At 47.1% G+C, this 25,137-nt stretch overlaps 2 protein-coding genes across 10 annotated transcripts in view; one reads left to right on the top strand and one right to left on the bottom strand.

Annotated features, from left to right (window-relative positions):
- ACACA (acetyl-CoA carboxylase alpha) overlaps nt 1-25,137 on the top strand; it is a 332,967-nt gene that overhangs the window by 31,758 nt on the left and 276,072 nt on the right. The window contains exon 1 of one of the 9 annotated variants that reach the window (XM_062216882.1): nt 23,872-23,946. The exons of 5 other annotated variants lie outside the window; for them this stretch is intronic. The gene's annotated coding sequence lies outside the window, so the exon portion shown is untranslated. Of the gene's footprint in view, nt 1-23,871; nt 23,952-25,137 lie in introns of those variants that run through there. 3 more of the 9 variants (XM_062216878.1, XM_062216879.1, XM_062216881.1) reach the window with 3 other exon arrangements.
- Nucleotides 1,206-24,067, bottom strand: C18H17orf78 (chromosome 18 C17orf78 homolog). The gene is given in 10 exon segments (XM_062216012.1): nt 1,206-1,358; nt 2,132-2,256; nt 3,956-3,997; nt 4,000-4,086; nt 7,729-7,812; nt 7,815-7,916; nt 7,919-7,963; nt 23,174-23,229; nt 23,587-23,713; nt 23,833-24,067. Coding segments are annotated over 10 exon segments (1,056 nt in total).

Genomic DNA, 25,137 nt, shown 5'->3' with positions numbered 1-25,137 from the left:
ACTCTGACTCTCAAGTAAATGAATAAATCTTTAAAAAGTTTTAAAAAATAAAAAAAATTAAAAGTCCACAGAGGAAAATACAGTTGCAATAAAAAAATAGAATTAAAGAGCAGCAGAGTATGAGTACCATCCTGTACTGGATAATCCTTGAGACCGAGTCTGAATGCTATCATTCTACAAAAGTGGACTCTGTTTGATTTTAGAAGTACTGTGAGTCTCATTTCTGCCTTAGTGAGTAATGTAGATGTCTTAGGAAAAGTGCCCACCAATTTTTAGTATTAAAAACCTGAGTCCACTCCTGTTGGAGAAATTGGATTGAAAGCAACCATGCTGAGCCAGTAGTATAGTATCTGCTCCAGAGAGCAAAGAGCACTACTGGTTTATAATATTGATAGGAAACCTAAAATCAGGGAAGAAGGAAATTGCTTTGCTAAGTCTTCAACCTGTGTTCAAGTGCAGTGGTTTCTAAACTTTGTTGTATATAAGAATTGCCCAGATACAGGGATGGATATAGATGCTGTGAGTTCTGAAGCTCTTACAGTTTGGGTGGAGCCTTCTTTTCAAAACAGAATACAAATTTTAAATATATAAAATTAGATATAAGACCATAGAGAGGGCACATGGGCCCTGAACCTTAAGCTGCATTAATTTCACAGTAAATCCACCTTTACTTAGGGAACTTGTTAAGAGTTTTAAAAATAAGACTTCCAACCCTAATCTATACATTCTGATTCAGTGTATCTGTGGCCCAGAAATATGTATTTTCAATTAGCACCTATTGTGTTATAGCTGGACAGATGTTAGGAAGATACTAGTACACATACCTATCTATTTCATTTCTTACTCGCTTTCTGTTTTTAAAAAAAGATTTGTTTTATTTGTTTGAAAAAGTTAGAAGTAGACAGAGAGAGAGAGAGAGAGAGAGATCGATCTTCCATTCACTAGTTCACTCCCCAGCAAATGGCCACAATGACTGGAGCTGAGCTGATCCGAAGCCAGGAGCCAGGAGCTTCCAGGTCTCCCACAGAGCTGCAGGGGCCCAAGCACTTGGGCCATCCTCACCTGCTTTCCCAAGTACATTAGCATGGAGCTGGACCAGAAGTAGAGCAGCCGGGGTTCAAACTGGCACCCATATGGGATGCTGGCACTGCAGGCTGGGGCTTTAAGTCACTGTGCCACACTGCTGGCCCCTCACTCCATTTTCCCTAAGCAGAGGACATAGGCATACAGAAAATACTTCCCTTCTGAGGCTGAGAGTTCTGCTGGGATTCTGCTGTCCCAGGTGGCAGGTCCCTCTTCTCTTGCCTTCTCCACAACTGCTGGCATAGGCACAGCCTTCTGGCTCTTTGGCGTTGGCTCTGAAGGCAGAAAATGACTGGCATTTAGTTTAAGTGGCTGGGAAACATTTGATGATCTTCCAAACCATGACCTTCTGAAGCCATTTAAAAGAAATTGTCTTTTTTTTTTTTTTAACATTTATTTATTTATCTGAAAGTCAGAGTTGCAGAGAGAGAGAGAGAGAGAGAGAGAGAGAGAGATCTTCTATCTGCCAGTTCGCTCCCCAGATGGCCGCAACAGCCGGAGCTGAGCCGATTCAAAGCCAGGATCCAGGAGCCTCCTCCAGGTCTCCCATGTGGGTGCAGGGGCCCAAGGACTTGGACCATCTTCTGCTTTCCTACGACATAGCAGAGAACTGGATTGGAAGTGGAGCAGCCCAGTCTTGAACTGGCACCTATATGGGATGCTGGCACGGCAGGCGGCAGCTTTGCCCACTATACCATAGCACTGGCTCCAGGAAATTGTGTCTTTTAAAGAAAATATTGGGACTGTTCTTCCTTTGTAATATGTACAACTGAGAAAAACACCTCGCAATTACCAAGCCCCTCCTGTGTGCCAGGCACCTTTCTCAACTGACCTTTATAACCATGTGAAAGGCAAACAGGCTAAGTCACATCTTACAGATGAGGCAGCTGAGGTTTCCGAAGTCAGGAAACGCTCCCCAAACCACTGAGCCAGTGAATGTAAGTGGCAGATCTGTCCACACTGCAAAACTGGTGCCTTTCTTCTTTATGCCAAGCTGCCTCAGGAACAGAAGGAAACCTTTTAAAACCCAAAACATCAGCCAACTTACATGACCTGGGACTTCAAACATGACAAATATTGTGATAATGACTCCACTGGGCAACAGGGTGACAGCAATCAAACATTTGACTACAGTACTCCATTTCTTCTTCCTCTTTAGATTTTCATCTGTGTGTAAAAGAGAGAGAGAGTGAAAGCGAGCAGTGGGAGAGGGAGAAAAGAGAATTTGAGATAAGGAAGAAAGAGGCTGACTCTCTGACCTCAAGTTCTCCTGGTTCTCAAGACCAGTAGAGGCTCAGCCCGACTCAGAGGCAGAGGCTTCATGTCCAGCTCAGACCCAGAGTCAGGAGGTGGACATCATGGACCCTGCTCCAACCTCTTTTGAGTTCTTCTCAATGAGTTTTCTCTGGGATTTGGGATTTTCCATCATCCTGGAGGGTGGATTCTTGCTGTATTCTTAGGGAAGAAAAGGCTTGTATGCACAAGGAGTTCTAAACATCTCTCTCTCTCTCTCTCTCTCTCTCTCTCTCTCTCTTTTGACAGGCAGAGTGGACAGTGAGAGAGAGAGAAAGGTCTTCCTTTGCCATTGGTTCACCCTCCAATGGCCGCCATGGCTGGTGTGCTGCGGCTGGCGCACCACGCTGATCCGAAGGCAGGAGCCAGGTGCTTCCTCCTGGTCTCCCATGCGGTGCAGGGCCCAAGCACTTGGGCCATCCTCCACTGCACTCCCGGGCCACAGCAGAGAGCTGGCCTGGAAGAGGAGCAACTGGGACAGAATCCGGTGCCCCAACTGGGACTAGAACTTGGGGTGCCGGTGCCGCAGGCGGAGGATTAGCCAAGTGAGCCGCGGCGCCAGCCCATGAGCTTCTTATGAGTCTCCTTTGTGGGTATAGGGGCCATCCTCCGTTGTTTTCCCATGCACATTAGCAGGGAGCTAGATGGGAAGTGGAACAGCCAGCACTCGAACTGGCATCCATATGGGATGCTGGCACTGCAAGCCATGGCTTATCCCACTACACCACAGTGCCTCACCCTGGAAAGGTGATTTTATAATCCCATACAATGTGTCAGAGCAAAAGGACAGAGAACCAAGAGGGCTGATAATAAGAGATGTTTAGAGGCCGGCGCTGTGGCTCCTGGCTTCGGATCGTTGCAGTGTGCTGGCCGCAGGGTACCGGCCATGGCGGCCATTTGGGGGGTGAACCAACGGAAAAGGAAGACCTTTCTCTCTGTCTCTCTCTCTTTCACTGTCTAACTCTGCCTGTCAAATAATAATAATAATAATAAAATAAGCTCATGGATTTGGCCTGGCACAGCCCTGGCCATTGTGGCCATTTGGAGAATGAACCAGCAGATGTAAGAGTAACCCAAATTGGAATCTTACAGGATTTGAGTCCTTGTCAATTTAGAGATTATTTCTTTTTTTTTTTTTTTTTTGACAGGCAGAGTGGACAGTGAGAGAGAGACAGAGAGAAAGGTCTGAGATTATTTCTAAAAACAATGAAATGAAAGCGTGCACTTGGTCAGTGTCATCACTATCATAATTGCTTGGTTTTTTAATTATTGTCCATCTATACATTCATCTACTCAAGTTATTTACCACATATATCTGATTTACTCTGTCCCCAAAGCTACAGGGTGAGCTAACTTATGTGGAGAAGGGTCCTTGGTGGGACCTTATAACCTCTTCTTTTTTTTTCCCCTGGTAAGAATGGAAGGATTCTCTAATGGAAACTCTGACTGCTCAAACTTAAGAAAGATTCTAGGAAACCCAGTCTAATGTTGAGACTAAACATACTTTGGGTTTTTGTTTTGTTTAGTTTTTCTGTTCCAACCTATTGTGTACCTTGTTTCTCAGGGCTAGGAAAATGACCAGTACTTGTAGTTTTCCCTTCTTCATTCTCAGGAGCTGTGGAGGTGCTAGAGGTGGGAAAGTCTCTGAAGAAGCCCCCATCACTAAGCAGACCTTACACAGGGATATCCCTGATAGGAAAGCCAGAAACCAAGAAAGAAATGAGAGGATACTTGTGGGAGAAAATGTTGTTCCACCTTCAATTTCACTTGTCAAGACTAGCTCTACCCAGCTGGTGCCAAACTGATTATGGCTCTATTGACCTGGCTGACCATAGGTTAAGGTTGTGGAGACAAAAGAATGTCAATAGGAAATAAGGATAGAGATAGGGATTAAATCCCACACAGGGCCCTGGACTAACATAGGAGCAGAGAGAAGGAGTGATAAAAACCTAGCGAGTCACTTTTCCCCACCAGAATATTTTTGACACAGTCTTTTGGAATATTCCACATATTTTGGAATATTTCTGACACAGTCTTTTCTCTGCCAGATTCCATAAAATCTCCATCTTACCTTTCTGCTTCTCCATGTAGTCCACATCTTCTGATGATCACTGATTCTTAGATTTGCACTTTCAAATTCCTATTTCAAACTCAGGACATTTTCAGGAACTGTCTTCTGAGTATTTTCAGGAAATTGTCCTATGCAGACTGATCTCACCCACAGTGTGGTAACTTCAGAGGGCATCTCTTTTATGACTTTGCAGGTTTGACCATTTACCTAATTTTTAGTTTTCCCTGTTTGTGGTCTGGTGCATCCCAATACTCAATAGGCAGTTTCAAACTTAGGAAATTCCATTTATACGTTGGTTATGTGGAAGTCATCTCTGTGGCTTCATAGACACGTAGGGTGAATAATGGTCAGGTCCCCAAACTCAGAGACATTCACTTCATTTCTTTGCATGGCTCAAATAGTACAGGGTGCTCGCTTGCTTAAGTTCCAGAGCTGTCACAAAGGAAGGAGGAAGAATTTCTTCCCTTTTCCCCCTTCCTTGGGAGGCTAGCTGAAAAAACATTTTGAATCAGATTGGGTTGATCTTCAGCATTTCTCTTCCCCGTTAGCCTCCCAGTTTTCCTTGTCCTTAGATGCTCCCAGTCCAGAACTCAGAGCACTATGTTCACCTCACCCAGCGTGCTTCCGACTCCAAAATGACTTAGGGCCGCTATTTCCTGTCACCACGGCCACTCACTCTAGCCGGGCGTCCCATATTAAGAGGAAAGCAATCTGATTGAGTTCATTTGCATTAATGTTGAGTGGCTGAAAGCCCAATACTCCGGCGGAGGCTTCTGAGGTTTTTGTTTTTATTTTTCACACAAATTATTACTTGTGAAATTTTAGAAAGTATAGTAACAAAGTGAGTGAAACATCCAGGCCATATGAGGATATGTAATTTACCTGTGCCACATCCTGAGAACTTTGTCACTTTCTTTCCTTAATCCGGCTAGTTTTTTGTTTTTTGTTTTTTTTTTTTCTTCCTCTATTCTGCTTGTGAGCCCTTGTTTCTGTAAATGTGTGAAGTTTTATTTTACTTTCCAGTAGTGTAGCAGTAACACCTGGAGGGCTGCCTGTATGTAAAGGGGGACCTGCTCATGCCAGTAGACTGACCAGAAGCAACTTGATGAGGAGAGTGGGTGGAAGGGAAGAGGAAGGAGGGCAGCAGCAGCCTGGCAGCTGGGGTGAGCAGGCACTCTCACGCTGCCAGGTGGGAATGCAGAACAGACCCAGCTCCAAGCAGGGTGATTTAACATCTTTCAAACCTTTGATGCAGCAATCCTGCTTCTTGGAATGTATCTTATTGACAAACTTCAGATATACAAGAAGAATATATAAGCGTCAGGTCATGGCTTGCAGCATTGTTTATATTTTCTTTACTTTTTAAAATTTTTTTTTATTTATTTGAAAGAGTTGCAGAGAAGGAGAGGCAGAGGCAGAGGCAGAGAGAGAGAGAGAGACCGAGAGCTTCCACGACCTTCCATCTGCTGGCTCCTCAAATGACTATAAGGGTTGGAGTGGGGCCAGGCCGAAGCCAGGAGCCACGGCCCCAAGCACATGGGCTGTTTTTCACTCCTCCGCCCAGGCACATCAGCAGGGAGCTGGATTAGAAGTGGCACAGTCAGGTCTTTAACTGGCACCCATATGGGATGCCAGCACTGCAGATGGCAGCTTAACCCACTATGCCACAATGCTAGCCCCTGTTTATATTTTCAAAAGAGTGGAAACAACCAAAATGTCCATCCATGGAGAACTAGTAACATAAATTATAGTACTGCTTTACCACAGAATAATGTCCTGCAGTTAAGAAGGAGGTAATTGTGTGTGTGTGTATATATTTTATATACATACATATATAATATATCCATATGGAACAACCTTTAGACATTGTTACATACAAAACATGTATATACTACCATTTATTTTTTATTTTTATTTTTTTGACAGAGTGGACAGTGACAGAGAGAGAGACAGAGAGAAAGGTCTTCCTTTTTGCCGTTGGTTCACCCTCCAATGGCCGCTGCGGCCGGCGCACCGCGCTGATACAAAGCCAGGAGCCAGGTGCTTATCCTGGTCTCCCATGCTGGTGCAGGGCCCAAGCACTTGGGCCATCCTCCACTGCCTTCCCGGGCCACAGCAGAGAGCTGGCCTGGAAGAGGGGCAACCGGGACAGAATCCGGCGCCCTGACCCGGACTAGAACCCAGTGTGCTGGCACCGCAAGGCGGAGGATTAGCCTATTGAGCCGCGGCGCCGCCCACCATTTATGTTTTTAAGATATGTACAGTCATACATGCTTAGAGTATTTCAGGTAGAAAGGACAATAAGGTGGTAATGATGACTGCCTCAGGGATAGAAGACAGGAATGAGAGACAGGAGTAGGAAGAAGACTCATTTTTTACTATAAGTGCATGGTGTTTGCATATTTTATTGTGTACATTCAGACTAAAATTTTAAAAATTGTCAAAAAAGACCCTTCAGCAATGGAGATCATATGAAAATGACAGGATATCAAGTAGAAAAGGGACTTGAGGGACTAAAAGATTCTCAGAGAGGACATTATCTAGTAGTAATCTCCCGCTGACTTAAAGATGCCAACTGAAAGTTAGCACCTGGGCCCACCTGCAGTGCTGGCATCCCATATGGGCACCAGTTAGAGTTCCAGCTACTCCACTTCTGATCCAGCTCCCTGCTTTTACACTTGGGAAGGCAATGGACAATGGCTCAAGTGTTTGGGCTCCTGCACCCACATGGGAGACCCAGAAGCTCCTGGCTCTTGGCTTTGGACTGGCCCAGCCCTTGTCTTTGTGGCCAACTGGGGAGTGAACCAGCAGATGGCAGACTTCTCTCTCTCTCTCTGCCTCTTCTTCTCTGCCTTTAAAATAGATCGATAAACTTTTTTTTTTTTTTTTTTTTTAAAGAAAGTTAGTGCCTACTTCCATCTCCTTTTCCAGTCTCCCGTTTGCCTGTTAGAAGGGAGCCAATCTGAGGGGCCGGCGCCGTGGCTCATTTGGTTAATCCTCCGCCTGCGGCACCCACATCCCATATGGACCCCAGGTTCTAGTCCTGGTTGCTCCTCTTCCAGTTCAGCTCTCTGCTGTGGCCCAGGAGGGCAGTGGAGGATGGCCCAAGTGCTTGGGTCCCTGCACCGGCGTGGGAGACCAAGAGGAAGCACCTGGCTCCTGGCTTCGCAGCCATTTGGGGAGTGAACCAATGGAAGGAAGACCTTTCTCTCTGTCTCTCTCTCACTGTCTGTAACTCTACCTGTCGAATAAATAAATAAAATCTTTAAAAAAGAAAAAAAGAAGAAGGGAACCAGTCTGAAACTTGGATGTTGGAGTGAGGAGAGAGCTTGGGTAGGCAGAGCTCTTTCTGCAGGGAACAGCGTGACCCTCAGATTCCCCAGGGTGTACTTGACCTTTGACCTTCTCTCTGAATGTACAAAATTGACATTCACTTTGCTGCCAGAACCAAGGCACTGCAGGATAGCCTAGTCCAATTTTGCATGAGTGTAGCCCTTTGGGCTTCTCTGTGAGTTTCTGGAAGAAGAGCCAGACAGAAAAACTGGATTTTAATCTGAATGGTCCTCAGCTAACCCACCTCCACTCACGCCCCTGTTAAACTCTACCGCCTCCTCTGTTAGTTCACTTCTTCCTCCGTGTGTGTATATGGCACTAAAAACCCAAGCACGGCTGTTCTGACTCCCTGCCGTGATCCCGTGAAGATGGGTACTTACAGTAAATTCAGTACTGAGAAGTACTCAGACTGTTTCCATGATGCAGAGAGGGTTGGGTGCTGCCCGCTTCCCTTTCTTCCCCCCATCTGTTTGGTCTAGTAGAGGCATGCCTTGAGGAATAAGAGTTAAAGATTGGCTTCCAGAAAGCCTCTGCAGGGGAGAGAATGCAAATCTTTAAAATGGTATATTTGAGGTTTGGGCTAGGGAGGCAGGAGACAAGGTACCTTTTTTCTGTTTTTTAAAGAGTTATTTATTTATTTGAAAGTCAGAGTTATAAGGAGAGAGAAAGAGAGGCAAAGAGAGAGAGGGAGAGGTCTTCCATCTGCTGGCTCACTCCCTAGTTGGCCACAACGGCTGGAACTGCGCCAATCTGAAGTCAGGAGCCAAGAGCTTCTTCCTGGTCTCCCACATGGGTGCAGAGGCCCAAGGACTTGGGCCATCTTCTACTGCTTCCCCAGGCCATAGCAGAAAGCTGTATCGGAAGTGGAGTGGCCATGACTTGAACCAGCACCTATATGGCATGCAAGAACTGCAGGTGGCAGCTTTACCTGCTGCGCCACAGCACTGGCCCCATTTTTTTTTTCTTTAATTAATTAAATTATTTGAAAGGCAGAGTTACAGAGAAAGAGGAAAGGGAGAGAGATCTTCTATCCATTGATTTCCCAAATGGCCATGATGGCTGGGGCTGGGCCAGGTGGAAGCCAGGAGCCTGGAACTCCATCCACAGTTGAGCCATCATCCACTCCCTCCCAGGCATGTTAATAGGAAGCTGGATTGGAAGCAGGGAGTGCTTGGGACTACAGTTGGTGCTCTGGCATGGGATGCGGGTATCCCAAGTGGCAGGGTAACCCTTTGTGCCACAACACCTGACCCTAAAAGTTTATTATATGTAATCTTGGACAAGGTGTTTCTATAGATTTTCACAGAACTGTAGGTCATAGCTATTTATGCTTTTTAGTACATGGCTCACAGGATGTGGGATTTTTTCTATTTATTTATTTTATTTTATTTTATTTTATTTATTTATTTATTTATTTATTTATTTTTTGACAGGCAGAGTGGATAGTGAGAGAGAGAGACAGAGAGAAAGGTCTTCCTTTTTGCCATTGGTTCACCCTCCAATGGCCGCTGCGGCCGGCTCATCGTGCTGATCCGAAGCCAGGAGCAGGTGCTTATCCTGGTCTCCCATGCGGGTGCAGGGCCCAAGCACTTGGGCCATCCTCCACTGCACTCCCGGGCCATAGCAGAGAGCTGGCCTGGAAGAGGGGCAACCGGGATAGAATCCGGCTCCCCAACCGGGACTAGAACCCAGTGTGCCGGCGCCGCAAGGCGGAGGATTAGCCTGTTAAGCCACGGTGCCAGCCTATTTTATTTATTTGAAAGAATGACAAAGAGAGGTAGAGACAGAGAGGGAGGTCTTCCATCCACTGGTTCACTCCCTAGATGGCCACAATGGCTAGAGCTGCGCCGATCCGAAGCCAGGAGCCAGGAGCTTCTTCCAGGTCTCTCACATGGGTGTAGGGGTCCAAGGACCTGGGCCATCTTCCACTGCCTTTCCAGACCACAGCAGAGAGCTGGATTAGAAGAGGAGCCGTTGGGACTCGAACTGGCTCCCATATGGGATGCCGGCACTCCAGGCCAGGGCTTTAACCCACTGTGCCACAGCGCCAGCCCCAAGAGATTTTTCTTAATTTGTTACTGCTGTATCTTATGCTATCTGTCTTTAGATCTGATTAGCTAATTTTAGATGTTAAATGTTCAGGAAACTCTGAAAACCCATGTTTAAGATAAAACAATTACCAAAGGTGAGCAGGCGGTGCCATCCCATCCTGTATTACCCTTCCCCTCAACTCTCGCTACCCACGAGTGTCCCCGTCTAGCTGTACAAAGGCCAGTATCTTATGAGAGATCATGACTATGGGAGCGCTAGGTGAGGACAGTGTCTCAAGTAAAGAAAGCCATCTAATAGTGAAGGGAATTTCAATGTCAGTTACGTGAACAAGGCAGAAGAAAGGCGTCATATTCCCTAAAGACATCTCCTCATGAAACGGCCAGCTGTCTTTCTGGGCTGCTTAAGTCAGGAGGATTCACGGGCTGCCATCTGTGAAGTATTGCTTGCTGAATCTCAGCTACAGCTCTGTCTGATAGAAGGGACCCCAAACGCTTTCCAAGCTTTTCTTTTGATTTTCCAGGATATTAGGCTAGAGAAGCATTTACCTATCTTGTTGGCATCCTAGGATGCAGTCATTAGGCTGAAGACCAAGATGGTATCCCTGTGAGCTGGAGCACACAGGCTTAAGCACTCGTTGGAGAGCAGGCGCGACCCCCTTATAACCTTGTCTCTGGTTGCTTCTGCTGTCCAGGTATGATCCTGGAGTGTCTGGTTCCATGCAGGTTATTTTGCCTTATTTCCTGAAGGTGCCAGGATAGACTTGCTTGGAGAAAGGGCCAAGAGTATGTGTTAATGACTCAGGTCTTTCCCTGACTTCACTGTTAACAAAAGCTGTAATTACCTAGAGATTTTCCTACCATAACATCTGGTGACAGGTTTTACAAATACTCACACATAGACATGTAGACATTCACATGCACGTTTACTTGCACAGGCAAATCAGTTTACACAGACATAAAAAGGTGTGTAGATTCCCATTAATGAATGTAATTTCTAGAATAGAGCTAGAAAGTAGGCCTGAGTGGGTTACACTTCAGAGAGCACTGGACTAGAACTGGTAGAATGGGGTTCTAGTACAGGCCTTGTCACGAGCTGTATCACTGTTGGGAAATTACTTGACTTCTGAGGGTATCAGAAATAGATGTAAATTGAGAGTCCCAACAAAATCATCTCGAGAATTCATCCAAAGTTGTACATATAAGCTCATGAGCACAAACATACCTATTGAATTTTGCATGTTTTTGCACTCCTGAATAGTGAAATGAGGATGGGTTGACAATACCCTAAAAGAGTGCATCTAGTTTTTTTTTTTTTTCTCTTTTTTAAAGATTTATTTTATGGGCCGGCGCCACAGCTCACTTGGCTAATTCTCTACCTGCAGTACCGGCACCCAAGGTCTAGTCCCGGTTGGGGCACCAGATTCTGTCCCGGTTGCTCCTCTTCCAGGCCAGCTCTCTGCTATGGCCCGGGAAGGCAGTGGAGGATGGCCCAAGTGCTTGGGCCCTATACCTGCGTGGGAGACCAGGAGAAGCACCTGGCTCCAGGCTTCGGATCGGTGTGGTACGCCAGCTGCAGAACACCAGCCGTGGCGGCCATTTAGGGGATGAACCAACGGAAAAGGAAGACCTTTCTCTCTGTCTCTCTCTCACTAACTCTGCCTGTCAAAAAAAAAAAATTATTTTATGTATTTGAAAGGCAGAGTTACAGGGAAGAGACAGAGAGAGGTCTTCCATCCACTGGTTCACTCCCCTAATTGCCCTAAATTGGGCTGGGCCAGGCTGAAGCCAGGAACCTGGAGCTTCTTCCAGGTCTCCCACGTGGGTATGCAGGGGCCCAAGCACTTGGACCATCCTCCACTGCTTTCCCAGGCGCATTAGCAGGGTGCTGGGTTGGAGGTAGAGCAGCCGGGACTTGAACCAGTGCCCATATGGGATTCTGGTTCTGCAAGCTGGGGCTTTAACCTGCTGTGCCACAGCGCCGGCTCCACATCCAGTTTTATACCCTGTAGTCTGTGTATTGGCCTAGGTAGGTGGATCATAAAGGAGAAATGAAGATCTACTCAGATCTTTGCCTAAGTCTAGAGCCTCTGCAGTCTTTGTACCTACCTTAAATGCACTCCATTGGGTGTAGCTGTGCATAAGAAATTTCTGGAGTCTGAAACAAATTGATAATAATATAAAGAGAACTTGGCTCAAGGGACTTTCCTTAAGGGACCATGTGAGATTTGTGTCAAATTACAATTTAAATGCCACTTTGTTTCCTGATCCTTGAAATCAGATTGAAATCTGCTAAATCAAGCATCAAGGGAAGTCTTGGTAGGGAAGCATACTGGGAAGAGATGTAGCTAAAGGATAATGTGTTGCCTGAAATGGGGAAGAGAGGAAGTACTGCGCATGCAGCTCCACGCCTTTCATTCTTTTCATTCAACAAATATTCATTGAGGGCCTGCCATGTACCAGGCACTGTTCCAGCAGTGAGCAAGACAAAGAACAGAGGACAAAATCTATGTCCTCATGCAACATTGGGAAGCAGGCAGTAAGCATGGTTGAAGATTAAGTGGGGGCCAGCACTGTGTTGCAGCGGGTTAAAGCCCCGGCTCGGGGCGCCAGCATCCCATATTGGTGCCGGTTCTTAGTCCCAGTTGCTCCTCTTCTCATCCAGCTCTCCGCTATGCCTGGGAAAGCAGTAGAAGATGGCCCAACCCCTTGGGCCCCTGCACACACGTGGGAGACCCAGAAGAAGCTCCTGGTTCCTGACTTCAGATCAGCCCAGCTCCAGCCTTTGCAGCCATTTGGAGAGTGAACCAGCAGATGGAAGACCTCTCTCTCCGTCTCTACCTCTCTCTGTAACTGTCTTTCAAATAAATAAAAGCAAATCTTTAAAAAAGAAAAAAAGTGGTGCAGAACGGCCAATAATAAACAGTATGCAAATCCATAAAGGTACCTAAAGCTTGTAATAGTTACTAGGAAGAAAGTAACAGGCCAAGGAAGCGAAGGGTTATAGGCCATGGCTACTTTCATTAGGGCAGTAGGGGGAGAACTTCCCTGAGGAAACAGCCTCTAAGTTAAGAAAACCTGGAGTGTGGAAGTCATAGGAATTCAAGGGAAGAGTGGCTGGTTGATCACATGCTGAGGGGTTGTACATAATGAGTGAAGATATCCACATCCACTGGTCTTTGCAGTTATGTAACATCAGTTCCGGTGTGTGTGTGGGGGGGGGGGGTAGTAGGAGTGAGTCGAAAGGGAATTGGGAATCAAAAAGTGTACATAACATTTTCCAGAGGTTTTGCTGCAAGCGTGGAGAAATGATACCAGTGACTAGGGAACATCAGTGTCTCTGGACTTAATTGGTCCAGAGCCAATATTTATTGGTCATGTTCCTTTCTCCCCACTGTGGTTGCTTGATTGGTTAGTGCAACCTAAAGCCTCCCCTGTGCTTCGTGGTTTTTGTTTACTGTTTCCTTATCGTGACTACGCGAATCTCTCATGCCTGCACCACCAGACACTTTTCCCCATTGTTCTGTTGGAGATTTTCTGGAGGTTGGTTTTCAGATGCCATGTGACTGTGCTGACCCCTGACAGTGGAGGTAAGAATGCATCGGGAGTCTAGGTATTCTTTTCCTTGGCCACAAGGTGGCAGAAGAGCTCACTTTGTTCAGACGAGATTTTGAGCTGGGCCCAAAATCAAGCCGAAGAGTTTTCTTCAGCTCTCAGACCCTCACGTTTTCTTTGGTGACACAGAGGCCCAAAAGTCAGCCTGCATGTTGGAGCCGTAGTGTGGGGTACAAAGAAGCAGGGGAGCTGCCATGAAGGAGTCAGAATATCTAGTAGTGCAGAGAGAAACCCCAGAGTGATTCTTTACTATTAGGCTGAATTTCTAAGTGAAATGGAGGAAATAGAAATGGAGGAAAGGACCTCTCCTCTTCTCTCCTTTTCTCTACCAAAAAAAAAACCCTATCAAATTTAGGAGGGAAAAATCTATTACGTAAGAGAGTTTTATGATGTCTACAGGCTAGAGATTTGACCTCTGGAAGAGATAGAAAACTAGGCTGGAATGGATGAATCAGGGTGCGTCCGCAGGAGGAGCACGTGGTAGGAAGCCAAGAGGCCTGCCTACTAGGCTCAGGCTAGGCTCAAGAACTGACTGAGTCACTTTGACCAAGTCCCTTACCTCCTCTGGGCCTCTGTTTCAGTTTCTTTTTTTTCTTTCTTCTTTTTTTTTTTTTGACAGGCAGAGTGGATAGTGAGAGAGAGAGACAGAGAGAAAGGTCTTCCTTTTGCTGTTGGTTCACCCTCCAATGGCTGCTGCGGCCGGCGCACCGCGCTGATCCGATGGCAGGAGCCAGGTGCTTATCCTGGTCTCCCATGGGGTGCAGGGCCCAAGGACTTGGGCCATCCTCCACTGCTCTCCCTGGCCACAGCAGAGAGCTGGCCTGGAAGAGGGGCAACCGGGACAGGATCGGTGCCCTGACCAGGACTAGAACCCGGTGTGCTGGCGCCGCAAGGTGGAGGATTAGCCTATTGAGCCGCGGCGCCAGCCGTGTTTTGTTCTTTAGTTTTGGTTTATTTACAAATTTTCATTGTGGAGTATACATACAGAAGAGTATAATATACATATTTATAAAATATATATATATATATTTGAAAGTCATGGTGACAGAGAGAGAGAGAGGAAAAGAGATCTTCTGTCTGCTGGTTTACTCCCCAAATGGCAGCAACAACCAGGGCTGGACCAGGCCAAAGGAAGGAGCCTGGAACTCCATCTAGGTCCTCCCCAGGGATCCAAGCACTTGGGCCATCATCCACTGCTTTCCCAGGTGCATTAGCTGGAAGCTGCATCAGAAACAGAGTAGCTGAAACTCAAACCAATACTCCAGTATGGGAAAGTGTTGTCACAAGTGGCAGCTTAACCTGCTATGCCACAGTGCGAGCTCCTGTATATGTTTAAATAGTAATACTGGCATGATAAGGGGAATGTTAGGTAAGTACATAACCCCAAATTAAAGAACCGAACACTACCAGTACCTTAACAGATTTTTGCATGTCCATCTCTCTGATCATACCTATTTTGTCCTCCCAATCTTTATTTTTCCCATGCTTTGTAAAATAGTGAACTATTGACCATGTATTGCCAAAAATATTTTTCTTAATCTTACCTGTTTTTGAACAACTCTGGATTTTAAAGTAGCACTTTTTAAAATTGTATAATACATATACATTTATTTATATTGTATAATAATAATAATTTTTGTAACCAGCACCCAGAAATGCCCCTCCTCTCTCTTCTAGCCACTGCTTATCATCAGGATTAACTGCTCTCCAGGTTCTTCCCACCACAAATGAGTTGTTGCCTATTTTTTGTAGGAGGAAACATACGTTGTGTGCTCTTTTGTGTCTGACTTTTTTGGTGCTCAGTAGTATATATATATATATATATTTTTTTTTTTTTTTTTGACAGGCAGAGTGGATAGTGAGAGAGAAAGACAGAGAGAAAGGTCTTCCTTTTTGCCGTTGGTTCACCCTCCAATGGCCGCTGCGGCCAGCACATCGCGCTGATCCGAAGGCAGGAGCCAGGTGCTTATCCTGGTCTCCCATGCGGGTGCAGGGCCCAAGCACTTGGGCCATCCTCCACTGCACTCCCAGGCCACAGCAGAGAGCTGGACTGGAAGAGGAGCAACTGGGACAGAATCCGGTGCCCCAACCGGGACTAGAACCTGGGGTGCCGGTGCCGCAGGCGGAGGATTAGCCAAGTGAGCCGCGGCGCTGGCCGCTCAATAGTATTTTTATAAAACTCAGCCATTATGTTTCACGTAGCAATCATTTGTTCTTTCCCATTGCTTTATAATGCCCATTCTACAGATGTACCACAATTTCTTTACCCATTCTACAACTGAGAGATACTTGTATTATCTTCAGTTTTTGACCATAATGAACAATGTTCCTGGTGAACAACTGAAATTTTGTTCAAGGTATAAACCCAGCGGTAGAAGTTGGTGATAGGGTATTTAGGGTATGTTCAGCTTTGCTAATTCATGCCAACCTGTTTTCTAAGGGGCTGTCCCCATTTAAACTCCCACTTATAGTATATGAAAGTTCCTATTGCTCCATATCCTTGCCAAAGGGATTAAAGAGCCTTTCTCTCACAGTGCCAACCGTTTGGCTGGTCCTCAGAGGCTCAGACCACACTCATTTGCTCCTCCAAGTAAGGGTAAAAGATTCAAATTATCCCTTTGTCCCTGATCACCACTGCCCTGAAAATATTGGAGGTGGAGGGGTGGAATGGATTTATTATCACAGTAATTCCCAAGTCATCTGAGTATCTACTGGGCATTTTGCCCTTGTATGAGATATTAGCAGGAAATGGGGGTAAGGGACATGGAGAAAAAGGGGAATGTGTGCTTACCGTATTCTAAACGTCGTGCTAAAAGCTTTACATTGTGGTTATATAATTTAATCCGAAATAACACCTTCCAAAATGGTTTTAGTGTATTTTATTAAAAATTTTTATTTGCTTATTTTCTTTTCATTTGAAATGCAGAGAGAGAGAGAGAGAGAAGGAGAGAGAGAGAGGAAAGAGAAAGAGACACAGACAGAAATGGACACAGAGATCTTCTGTTTGCTGGTTCACTCCCAACAGCCAAAGCTGTCTCAGGCCTTCTCCAGGAGCCCAGAGCTCAATCTGGGTCACCCACGAGGGTGGCAGGGACCCAAGTACTTGAGCATCATCTGCTGCTTCCGGGGTGTACATTAGCAGGGAGCTGGAATTGAAAATGGAGCTGGGACTTGAACCCGGACTCTGATAGGGGATGTAGGCATCCCAAGCAGCATCTTAACCACTGCATCAAACACCTGTTCCAAAAGAAAGTTTTTAAAAATATTTATTCATTTATTTATTTATTTGAGAGGCAAAGTTATAGACAGAGAGAGAGAGAGAGGTCTTCCATCTGCTGGTTCACTCTCCATATGGCCGCAGTAGCCAGAGCTGGGCCTGTCCGAAGCCAGGAGCCAGGAGCTTTTTCCAGGTCTCCTATGTGGGTGCAGGGGCCCAAGCACTTGGGCCATCTTCTGCTGCTTTCCAAAAGGTCGGTTTACAGACAAGAAAACTGGGTCACTTACTCAAGGACACAGAACTAATTGATGATAGAGTCAGGACTTGAAGCCAGGTCTATCTGATTTAAGAGCCCAGGCTCTGACAATACAGAGCACAGAGGAGACAGAGTAGGGTAGGTTGTAAAACTGAGCAACATACATGCTGGAATCCAAGACTGCAAGCCTTAAACAGATCATCTTGTCCATTTTCCTGCCTTTAAAGAAAAGGGCCCTTTAAACTTTCTCCAGGTATTTAGTACTTGTATAGGCCTTAGAAAGGGATTATATATATATATATATATATGTATATACACATATATATATACACACATACGTATAAAATCAGTGATGGTGGAAGAAACTACGATTTGGTGACTGCCCAAAGTGTAGCTGGGGATTGGAAGTGTTGGAGATTGGATAGTCCAGAGGGAGGCACAGCTGAAATGCCAGATGAAAACCCTAGTGTCCATGTACAAAGATCGTGAGAAGTCTCCGGTATAAACACTGTCCTTCACTGTGCAATTCTACCTTTCATCATTAGGATCAGATTTATGAAGTGGCCTCCCTGAGGACATTCTCTGACCTTATGGTGTGAAGTTCCCTCAGGCTCTTAATTCTCGGCAAACCTGGATGGCTGACCAGAGCGAAGGAACATTGCGTACAGATATCTGTGTCTTTTTTTTTTTTTTAATTTTATCTTCCAGCACTGGGCAGTGGGTGAATTCTGTCCATTTGTCAAGGGGCTAAGTATCCTACTGGAGGCCTTGCCTTCCTAGTAGGCAATCTAAAGATGTACGCAGACTTCAGGAGCGGGGCAGCATCTCCAATACAGAGCTAATAATCTGTATTCCAGTTAATGAAGCACCTGGGGGCAGGTGTTGTGGCGCAGCAGGGAAAGCCGCTCATTCAAGTCCTGGCTACTGCCAATCCATCTCTCGGCTAATGTGCCTGGGAAGGCAACGGAAGATAATCCAGGTGCTTGGACCTCTGCCATCCATGTGGGAGACCCAGGTGGAGTTCCTGGCTCCTGACTTTGGCTTGGCCCAGCCCTGATGTTGTGGTCATTTGAGGACTGAACCAGTGGATGGAGGATCTCTCTCTTTCTCTCTCTCTCTCTCTGCACCCACCTTTCAAAAATAAATAAATAAATAAATCTTTTTAAAAATAAAGCATTTAAAAAAAAAGTTGTCAAGCATTTACTAGTATCTATACCTAGTCCTACTCTGAGAGCTATAAAAGAGGGAACTATAAAAAGACTTTGCCTGCAAAATTATTAGAAGTTTATCTGAATAGCTAAAACCAATATGCACATAAAAACTATAGCCCAAGTAACTGCTGAACCTTGTGCTAGTGACCAGGTTGTAACACGAACTCAGGAGGAGGGAGAGAAATCTGTGGAAGCTAGAGATGTAAGAGGCATCTTGGAAATGACGAAGTTGTGACTTTTAAGTACTAGAAAGATTCAGAAAAACAGGAAGGACAAGTTTGCCTGCATAAGCAAAGATAGCAGGACAAGAATGAACATGGCTAATGCTAGAAGCCAGGTCTGAGTGTAAGTACTGGGGGTCAGTGAGAAGTAGCATTCCATTGTTTCCCCTACTCTGTCCTAAAGATGGATCGCTGATCTTGCTACTTAAGGACATTGGGGCCATGATCAAACAGCCACCAGGACAGGGGCTTTGCGATTCAATTTTCTGTTAACATTGTTTTCTTTCCTTCCCTAGTTGAACTCAGGCCTGACCTGATAACTTTCCTGTCCTGGAAGCACAGGTGTAGGAGACACTGTTGTTTAACAGAGACTCTGGCAGCAAAGAAGGGAATAATGACAAATCTAAAACTAGTGTTTTCAGACTTCAGGATGAATAAGTACCAGCGTTGCTGCTTAAAGAGTTATGCATTAAAGCTGAGAATCTGCATTTTTAACTTTTTTTTTTCTTTTAAGTTTTGATTTGAAAGGCAGAGACAGAGTGCAAGCTCCTACCCGCTGGTTCATTCCCCTACCTCCTGCGGTGGCTCCAGGCTGAAGCTGGGAGCTGGGAACTCAATCCACATCTCCCACATGGATGGCAGGGATCCAGTCACTTGAGCTGTCTGTCACCACTGCACCGCAGAGTCTGTGTTAGCAGGAAGAGTCACCAGTGGAGCCAGGACTCCAATCCAGGAACTCTGATATGGAACTCGTGTGTCCCAACTAGTATCTGGATTTTTTTTAAAAAAGATTTATTCATTTATTTGAAAGGCAGAGTTAGAGAAAGAGGTGGGGAGGAAGAGACAGAGAAGTCATCCATCTGCTGTTTCACTCCCCAGGTGGCCACAATGGCCAGGGCTGGGCCAGGTCAAAAGCAGGAACAACTGCTGCCAACTGCTAAGCCAAATGCCTGCCCCAGAATCTGCATTTTAATAAATACCTCATAATTTCAGTTTCAGGTGTTGGTGGAACATATTTTGAAAAAAGTTACCCTAATCTAAAGTAGGATTGTCAGTGAAACGCCAGATGGCACTGCCTGGACAGTGACATCCGTACTGTTTATCTATATTGGGCTTTATGCGTTTTTGAGATTTCTGTCCTCTCTCATGGCTCTTACAGATTCACATGGCTGTCATCTTAGGAGGGACATGTAGACCCTGTTTTATTATGCTACTTTTGTCTTCTCAAATAAATGGTAATCACCTCAAAGACAGGGATTTCTCAGCTTTCCCAAGAATAGGGTAAGAGACCAACTCTTTTTGTTTTTTTAACAGGGTCAGATCATTTTCTTTTTATTTATTTGAAAGAGAGAGTTAACAAAGGGAGAGGTTGAGACAGAGAAAGAGAGAGGGGTCTTCCATCTGATGGTTCACTCCCCAAATGGCTAAAACGGCCAGAGCTGAGCTGATCTGAAGCCAGGAGCCAGGAGCTTCTTCTGGGTCTCCCATGCGGGTGCAGGGGCCCAAGGACTTGGGCCATCCTCTGGCTGCTTTTCCAGGTGCATTAGCAGGAGGCTGGGTCAGAAATGGAGCAGCCGGGGCTCAAATGTTTGCCCATATGGCGGGGCTTTAACCCTCTGTGCCACAACACTGGCCTAAGAGACCAACTTTAAAATTGGAAGGTACAGAGGTTAAAACACCATTTGAGATGGCTATATCTTATATTGGAGTGCCTCATTCAAGTCCTAGCCCTTCTGCTTCCAATCCAGATTTCAACTCATGTACAACCTGGGAGGCAGCAGATGATGGCTTAAGTACTTGGGTCCCTGCCACCCACGTGGGAAACTGGATTGAGTTTCTGGCTCTAGTTTCAGACTGGCCCAGCTTCAGCTATTGTGGGCATTTGGGGAGTAAAACAGCAGATGGAAGAGCTTGCTTTCTCTCTCTCTCTCTCTCTCTATCTCGTGCTTTTTGCTTTTCAAAGAAAAATAAGTAAATAAATTTTTAAAGGAATAAATCTGTGATAACTTTAAATAACCTTGACAAAAAACCTGGAAGCCGTTTGATATTTGGGAGCATGTGTTAGTTTTTTAGGGGCGCTATACCAAGTGTCATACTACAGACTAATGGCCTCAGGACAGAAATATATTTCCTCACAGTTCTGGAGCTCAGAAGTCCAAGATCAAGGTGTCAACCAAGTTGCTTTCTTCTGAGGCTTTTCTCTCTGGCTTGTAGTTGGCTCTTTTCTCACTAGGTCTTCACAGGATACTCCCTCTGTGTGTGTCTGTCTCCTAATCTCTTCTTATAAGAACACCAGCCATGGTTTATTAGGGTCCATACTAATGTCCTCGTTTTAATTTAATTACGTTTTTAAAGACCTATCTCCAGATACAGTCATAGCCTGAGATACTGAGGTTAGGACTTCAACAGTTGAATTTTGAGATACAGTTCAGCCCATAACAGACTTCTTTCAGCTTCTGGAAATGTTCCACTCACCTCTGTCTCTTCCACCTGTTAGTCTTGTATAGTAAGTTCTCTCCACCCTTTGGCTCTCTTCCTTTGCCTCTTACAGACATAATGGCTGTGTGGCAAGAACTCAGCAGCTCTAGAGAACCTACATCAGGGGCAGGCAGGTTGTAACACGTACCAAACAACACAACATGGGGTTGTTGAAATTCCAGGTGTACTGTCTTAAAGACACAGCTCTTTGGTCATTCTCTGCCCAGCTGTCTTATCATTTGGTGACTACAATTAGATTACTAGATCATCTGTAAATGGTCTTGGTATATTCTAATTCATCCCTTTTTTTAAAAGATTTACTTTATTTATTTGAAAGAGTTAGAGAAAGAGAGGTCTTCCATTGCTGGTTAACTCCTCAAATGGCCACAACAGCTGGAGCTGAGCTGATCTGAAGCCAGGAGCCAGGAACTTCTTCTGGGTCTCCCACATGGGTGCAGGGGCCCAAGGACTTGGGCCATATTCTGCTGTTTTCCCAGGCCACAGCAGAGAGCTGGATCGGAAGAGGAGCAGCTGGGACTTAAACTGGTGCCCATGTGGAATGCCGGCACTGCAGGCCAGGGCTTTAACCCACTACACCACAGCATCAGCCCCGCTACCTCATCTTTAATCTGATTTCACTATAGCTCTTTTTTTAGGCCTTTCCTTAGCTAGTTCTTTACAGAACTCAGTTACTTTAAACATTCAGTGAGGTCAAAAGTGAGATGTACATGAGTTTGCTACAATTTAATGTAAGGTCAGGTTTTGCTTTTAAATATTTATTTGAAAGGCAGAGTGACAGAGAAAGAGGGAGAGACAGAGAGAGAGATTTTCTATTCACTGGCTCTCTCTCCAAATGGTTATAATGACTTGAGCTGAGCCTGGTGGAAGTCAGGAGCCAGGAACTCCATCTGGGTGTGTACAGTAGGTGACAGGTACTCAAGTACTTGAGCCACCATCTGCTGCTTCCCAGGTGCATTAGTAGGGAGCTGGATTGGAATCCTAGCAGCTAGGACTTGAACTAGCACTCCAATATGAAATGTGGCATAACAAATAGTGGCTTAACTCACTGCGCCACAACGCTAGACCCTAAGGTCAGATTTTGAGAGTGAACTTCTGGTTTTGTAGCTCTTCCAAAGCTGTTAAACACTGAGAAAGAATCCTGGAGGAATGTCCCTGCTGCTCCACTTCCAATCCAGCTCTCTTCTAATGGCCTGGGAAAGCAGTGGAGAATGGCCCATGTACTTGGGCCCCTGCCATCCACGTGGGAGACCCAGATGAACCTGGCTCCTGGTTTTGGCCTGGCCCAGCCCCAGCTCTTGCAGCCATTTTGGGAAGTGAACCAGCAGATGGAAAAATCTCTGTCTCTCTCTGACTTCCAAATAAATAAATAAATCTAAAAAATAAAAGGAAAGGTAAAAGAAGGACAAAAGACAACCTCGAGACTTTTTGTTCTTTCCAGTCACTTCTTTCATGCCAGCTTGGAGAGTGCTCTTATGGACGGGCAGAGCCTCTTCTTCCCAGGCCTTCGTTCTCAGTCTGTCAAGTCCCAAATCTTTCTCAGCTGTCTTTTCTGAGTTTCCTACTTTTGTCCAACTGACAGATATCCTGGTGCTACATTTATCATAAAAATGGATCTCTGTTCTGTCAAAATCCACATCTTTCCCAATTTCTCTGTTTCCACTGCCTATTATTTTTAAAGTGGGTTGGATATGGCACCATGCAGTGCTGTTTGGGGCTCCTAGATTAGTATTGCTCCTTGTTGGCCAGTCTTTCTTGCCTCAGCTTCTGCCCAGGAACATCTGACCTAGGGGGTGTATTTCTCCCCTATTCACTATGCGCCCTGTGCCTTGGAATGTCTTCCCCGCCAGACTGTCATCCCAGCACTGCCCCTGGCCTTCACCACCCACCTGTGTAAGAATCAGGAAAGGACTCCGGGTGCTCCCGTAGATTCTTGGAAGGGGTTAGAATTCCATTCCTCTCAAGTGCAAACTTTTTTCCTTCTCCTTTTCATCCTGTCCCTGTCCAATGGTTGTACCAGGAGGCCTCAGAGAGTTGGCATTTTTCTTTTAATCCCATTTCTCCAGGGACTTCTTGAAGCCCCGTCGTACTGTGTTGGGACCCCTTCCAGTTACAATCGATTTTCAGCACACAGCTGCCGTGAACGTCTCGCTGTGAAGTAACCGGGAAAGCCAGAGAAATGGGTTGGCTTCGTCTCAAGGGCTTGGCGTAACCACAGTGGAGGATGGGAGGCCCTCTCCAATCTGAGCAGTCAGGAACTGGCTGGCACCTCTTTCCCCTGCTCAGGGCAGGCAGATTTTGGTCCTGAGGCACACCCAGCCACTTTTACCGGGGCTTCTCCTCAGCACGCAGGGACCAGCGCCCAGAGCTCCTTTGCGGGGTGGGCTGCGGAGGGGAACAGCGGGTTCTGGAGGTCTAGGAGTCGGTCTGCACTAACTTAAGGGACCAGCCTCTGTGAGGAGGACAGCTGATGGCCCGCACACCGCCTGCCGCCCTCAGCGCGCCTTGGTGCTGCTACTGGCTGGCCGCTCACTTTTTGCGGCCCGGGGCTCCTCTGGTCCTGATGGGAGGTGCGTGTGAGACCGTTTCCCCACTTCCCTGTCCACCGAAAGAGGGAGCCGGCGGGCTGGCCCCGCAGCCGCTCCCGGCAAAAGGGGCACCGAGACCGCCCGGGCCCGCCCGCCCTCTAGCCGCTGGGCCCCGAATGGCAGAGCCGCGCTCGGACCATAGGCATCGCCTCACGTCGCCCCGCCCCGCGCCGGCTTGCCATTGGCTGCCTCCAAGTCCTCGGAACCCGCGCCTCGGGGCCCCCCCACCTCAAGCCGCCCGGACCGCGCCGCAGGCGGGAGCGGGGTGGGAGGTGAACGGCCTGGAGTAACCCCGGACGTAGTCACCTCATGGGGCTCGCCCGCTGAGGTGGGGGGCGGGGGCGGGGCGGGGGCGGGGCCGGCGCGCAAGCCCCGCCCAGGCCCCGTGTGCCCCGCCGGCCTGGAGCTGCGCGCCTGTCAGCCATCGCCCGGGCCGCCGGCGTCTCCTCCCGCCCAGCACCGCCTCCTCGCAGGGGCTCCGGGGCCGCTGGACCGCGGACGCCGCCGCCCTGAGGTGAGGTGAGGGCCGCCCTACAATCCGTGAACCCGAACCTGGAGAAGCTGGGGCCTTGGGAGGGGCGGCGGCAGGCAAGGGGCCGCCTCCCAGCCTCCGCCGCACGCGGCCCGGGCTCCATCCTGTCCAGACCCGGTGTTAGGCACCCCAACCCTGGCCGCCTCTTTGGAGCCTTGAGGTCGCCTCCCGAGAGCCGCGGAGAGGTCTGGGGTCTCGGGGGTGGGATCTCAGGTCCCGGGACCGGGAGGCGTGTAGCTCAGGGCCCCTGGGAAGCTGCTGGGACGTCTGCCTGGCGCTCTCCCTCCTGCCCCTCTCGCCGCAGCCCCAGGGGTCTGGATCCTTCCGGACCCCTCTGCCGTCCTGCCTTGGGCTGGGGAGAAGGGCAAGACCACGTGGGAGTGGGGGTGCTGAGTGTTGGGTCGGCTTCCATTGAAAGTCTGCTTCCTCTTGCAGAGTGAGGTGTGGGGTGCGGAGACTCGGGCGTCTGTTGCTTTCGCTGTGTCTTTGTATCATGGTGAGAGCCAGGGCCGGGCGGCTCGGCAGTAGTTCCTGCTGCCGGGATTTTAGGTTTTCCGTTCTGAGGGGCGTAGTAAAAGTGCGTGCCTGCTTTTACTCTCTGCTTTTGCCGCTGGCCACACTGATGAGGGGAAGCTGTTGGAGGTGGGGCACAGGAAGGTGATGGGAGGCTCATGATTTCAGAGGAAAATGTGCATGAAGGGCGCTGCTCGGGTTAGGGCCAGTATTTTTTTTTATTTTTTTATTTTTTTATTTTTTGCATTTGGAGGTGGACAAGTGGGCTCCTGAAATCAGCTCTAAAGATCAGGGACTTTATTTAGGGCTTGTGGGTTTTATGGGGACATACAAGAATATAGCTTCTCATATGGGGGGAATGTTTTAATTTCAGATATTTTTGTTTTGCGAGGTAAGACTGAAATCTAAAGCCCCTAGGACTTCCTGATTCCTTTTCAGCTGGAGCAGCGCTTCAGTAATGTACCAAAGTGGCGAAAACACCTAGGATTCTGGCTTCACTCTCGGAAGTTGATTTTCTTTGGTTTCTTGCTCTCCCGTCCCCTCGGTTATGCAGCCTGAAAAGCAAGGGTTGGTCTCCGCTTCTCGGGAATGCCTCGGATGCCTGTGTTGAGGATTTCTGGGCTGTCTGTCCGCCAGGCACTTTTTGAGGATGCATTGTTG

This window comes from Lepus europaeus, chromosome 18 (genome assembly GCF_033115175.1).
Source record: "Lepus europaeus isolate LE1 chromosome 18, mLepTim1.pri, whole genome shotgun sequence".
Lineage (NCBI taxonomy): Eukaryota > Metazoa > Chordata > Mammalia > Lagomorpha > Leporidae > Lepus > Lepus europaeus.
Note: the sequence above shows the minus strand (reverse complement) of the source record. Positions and strands in the feature narration are given on the sequence as shown.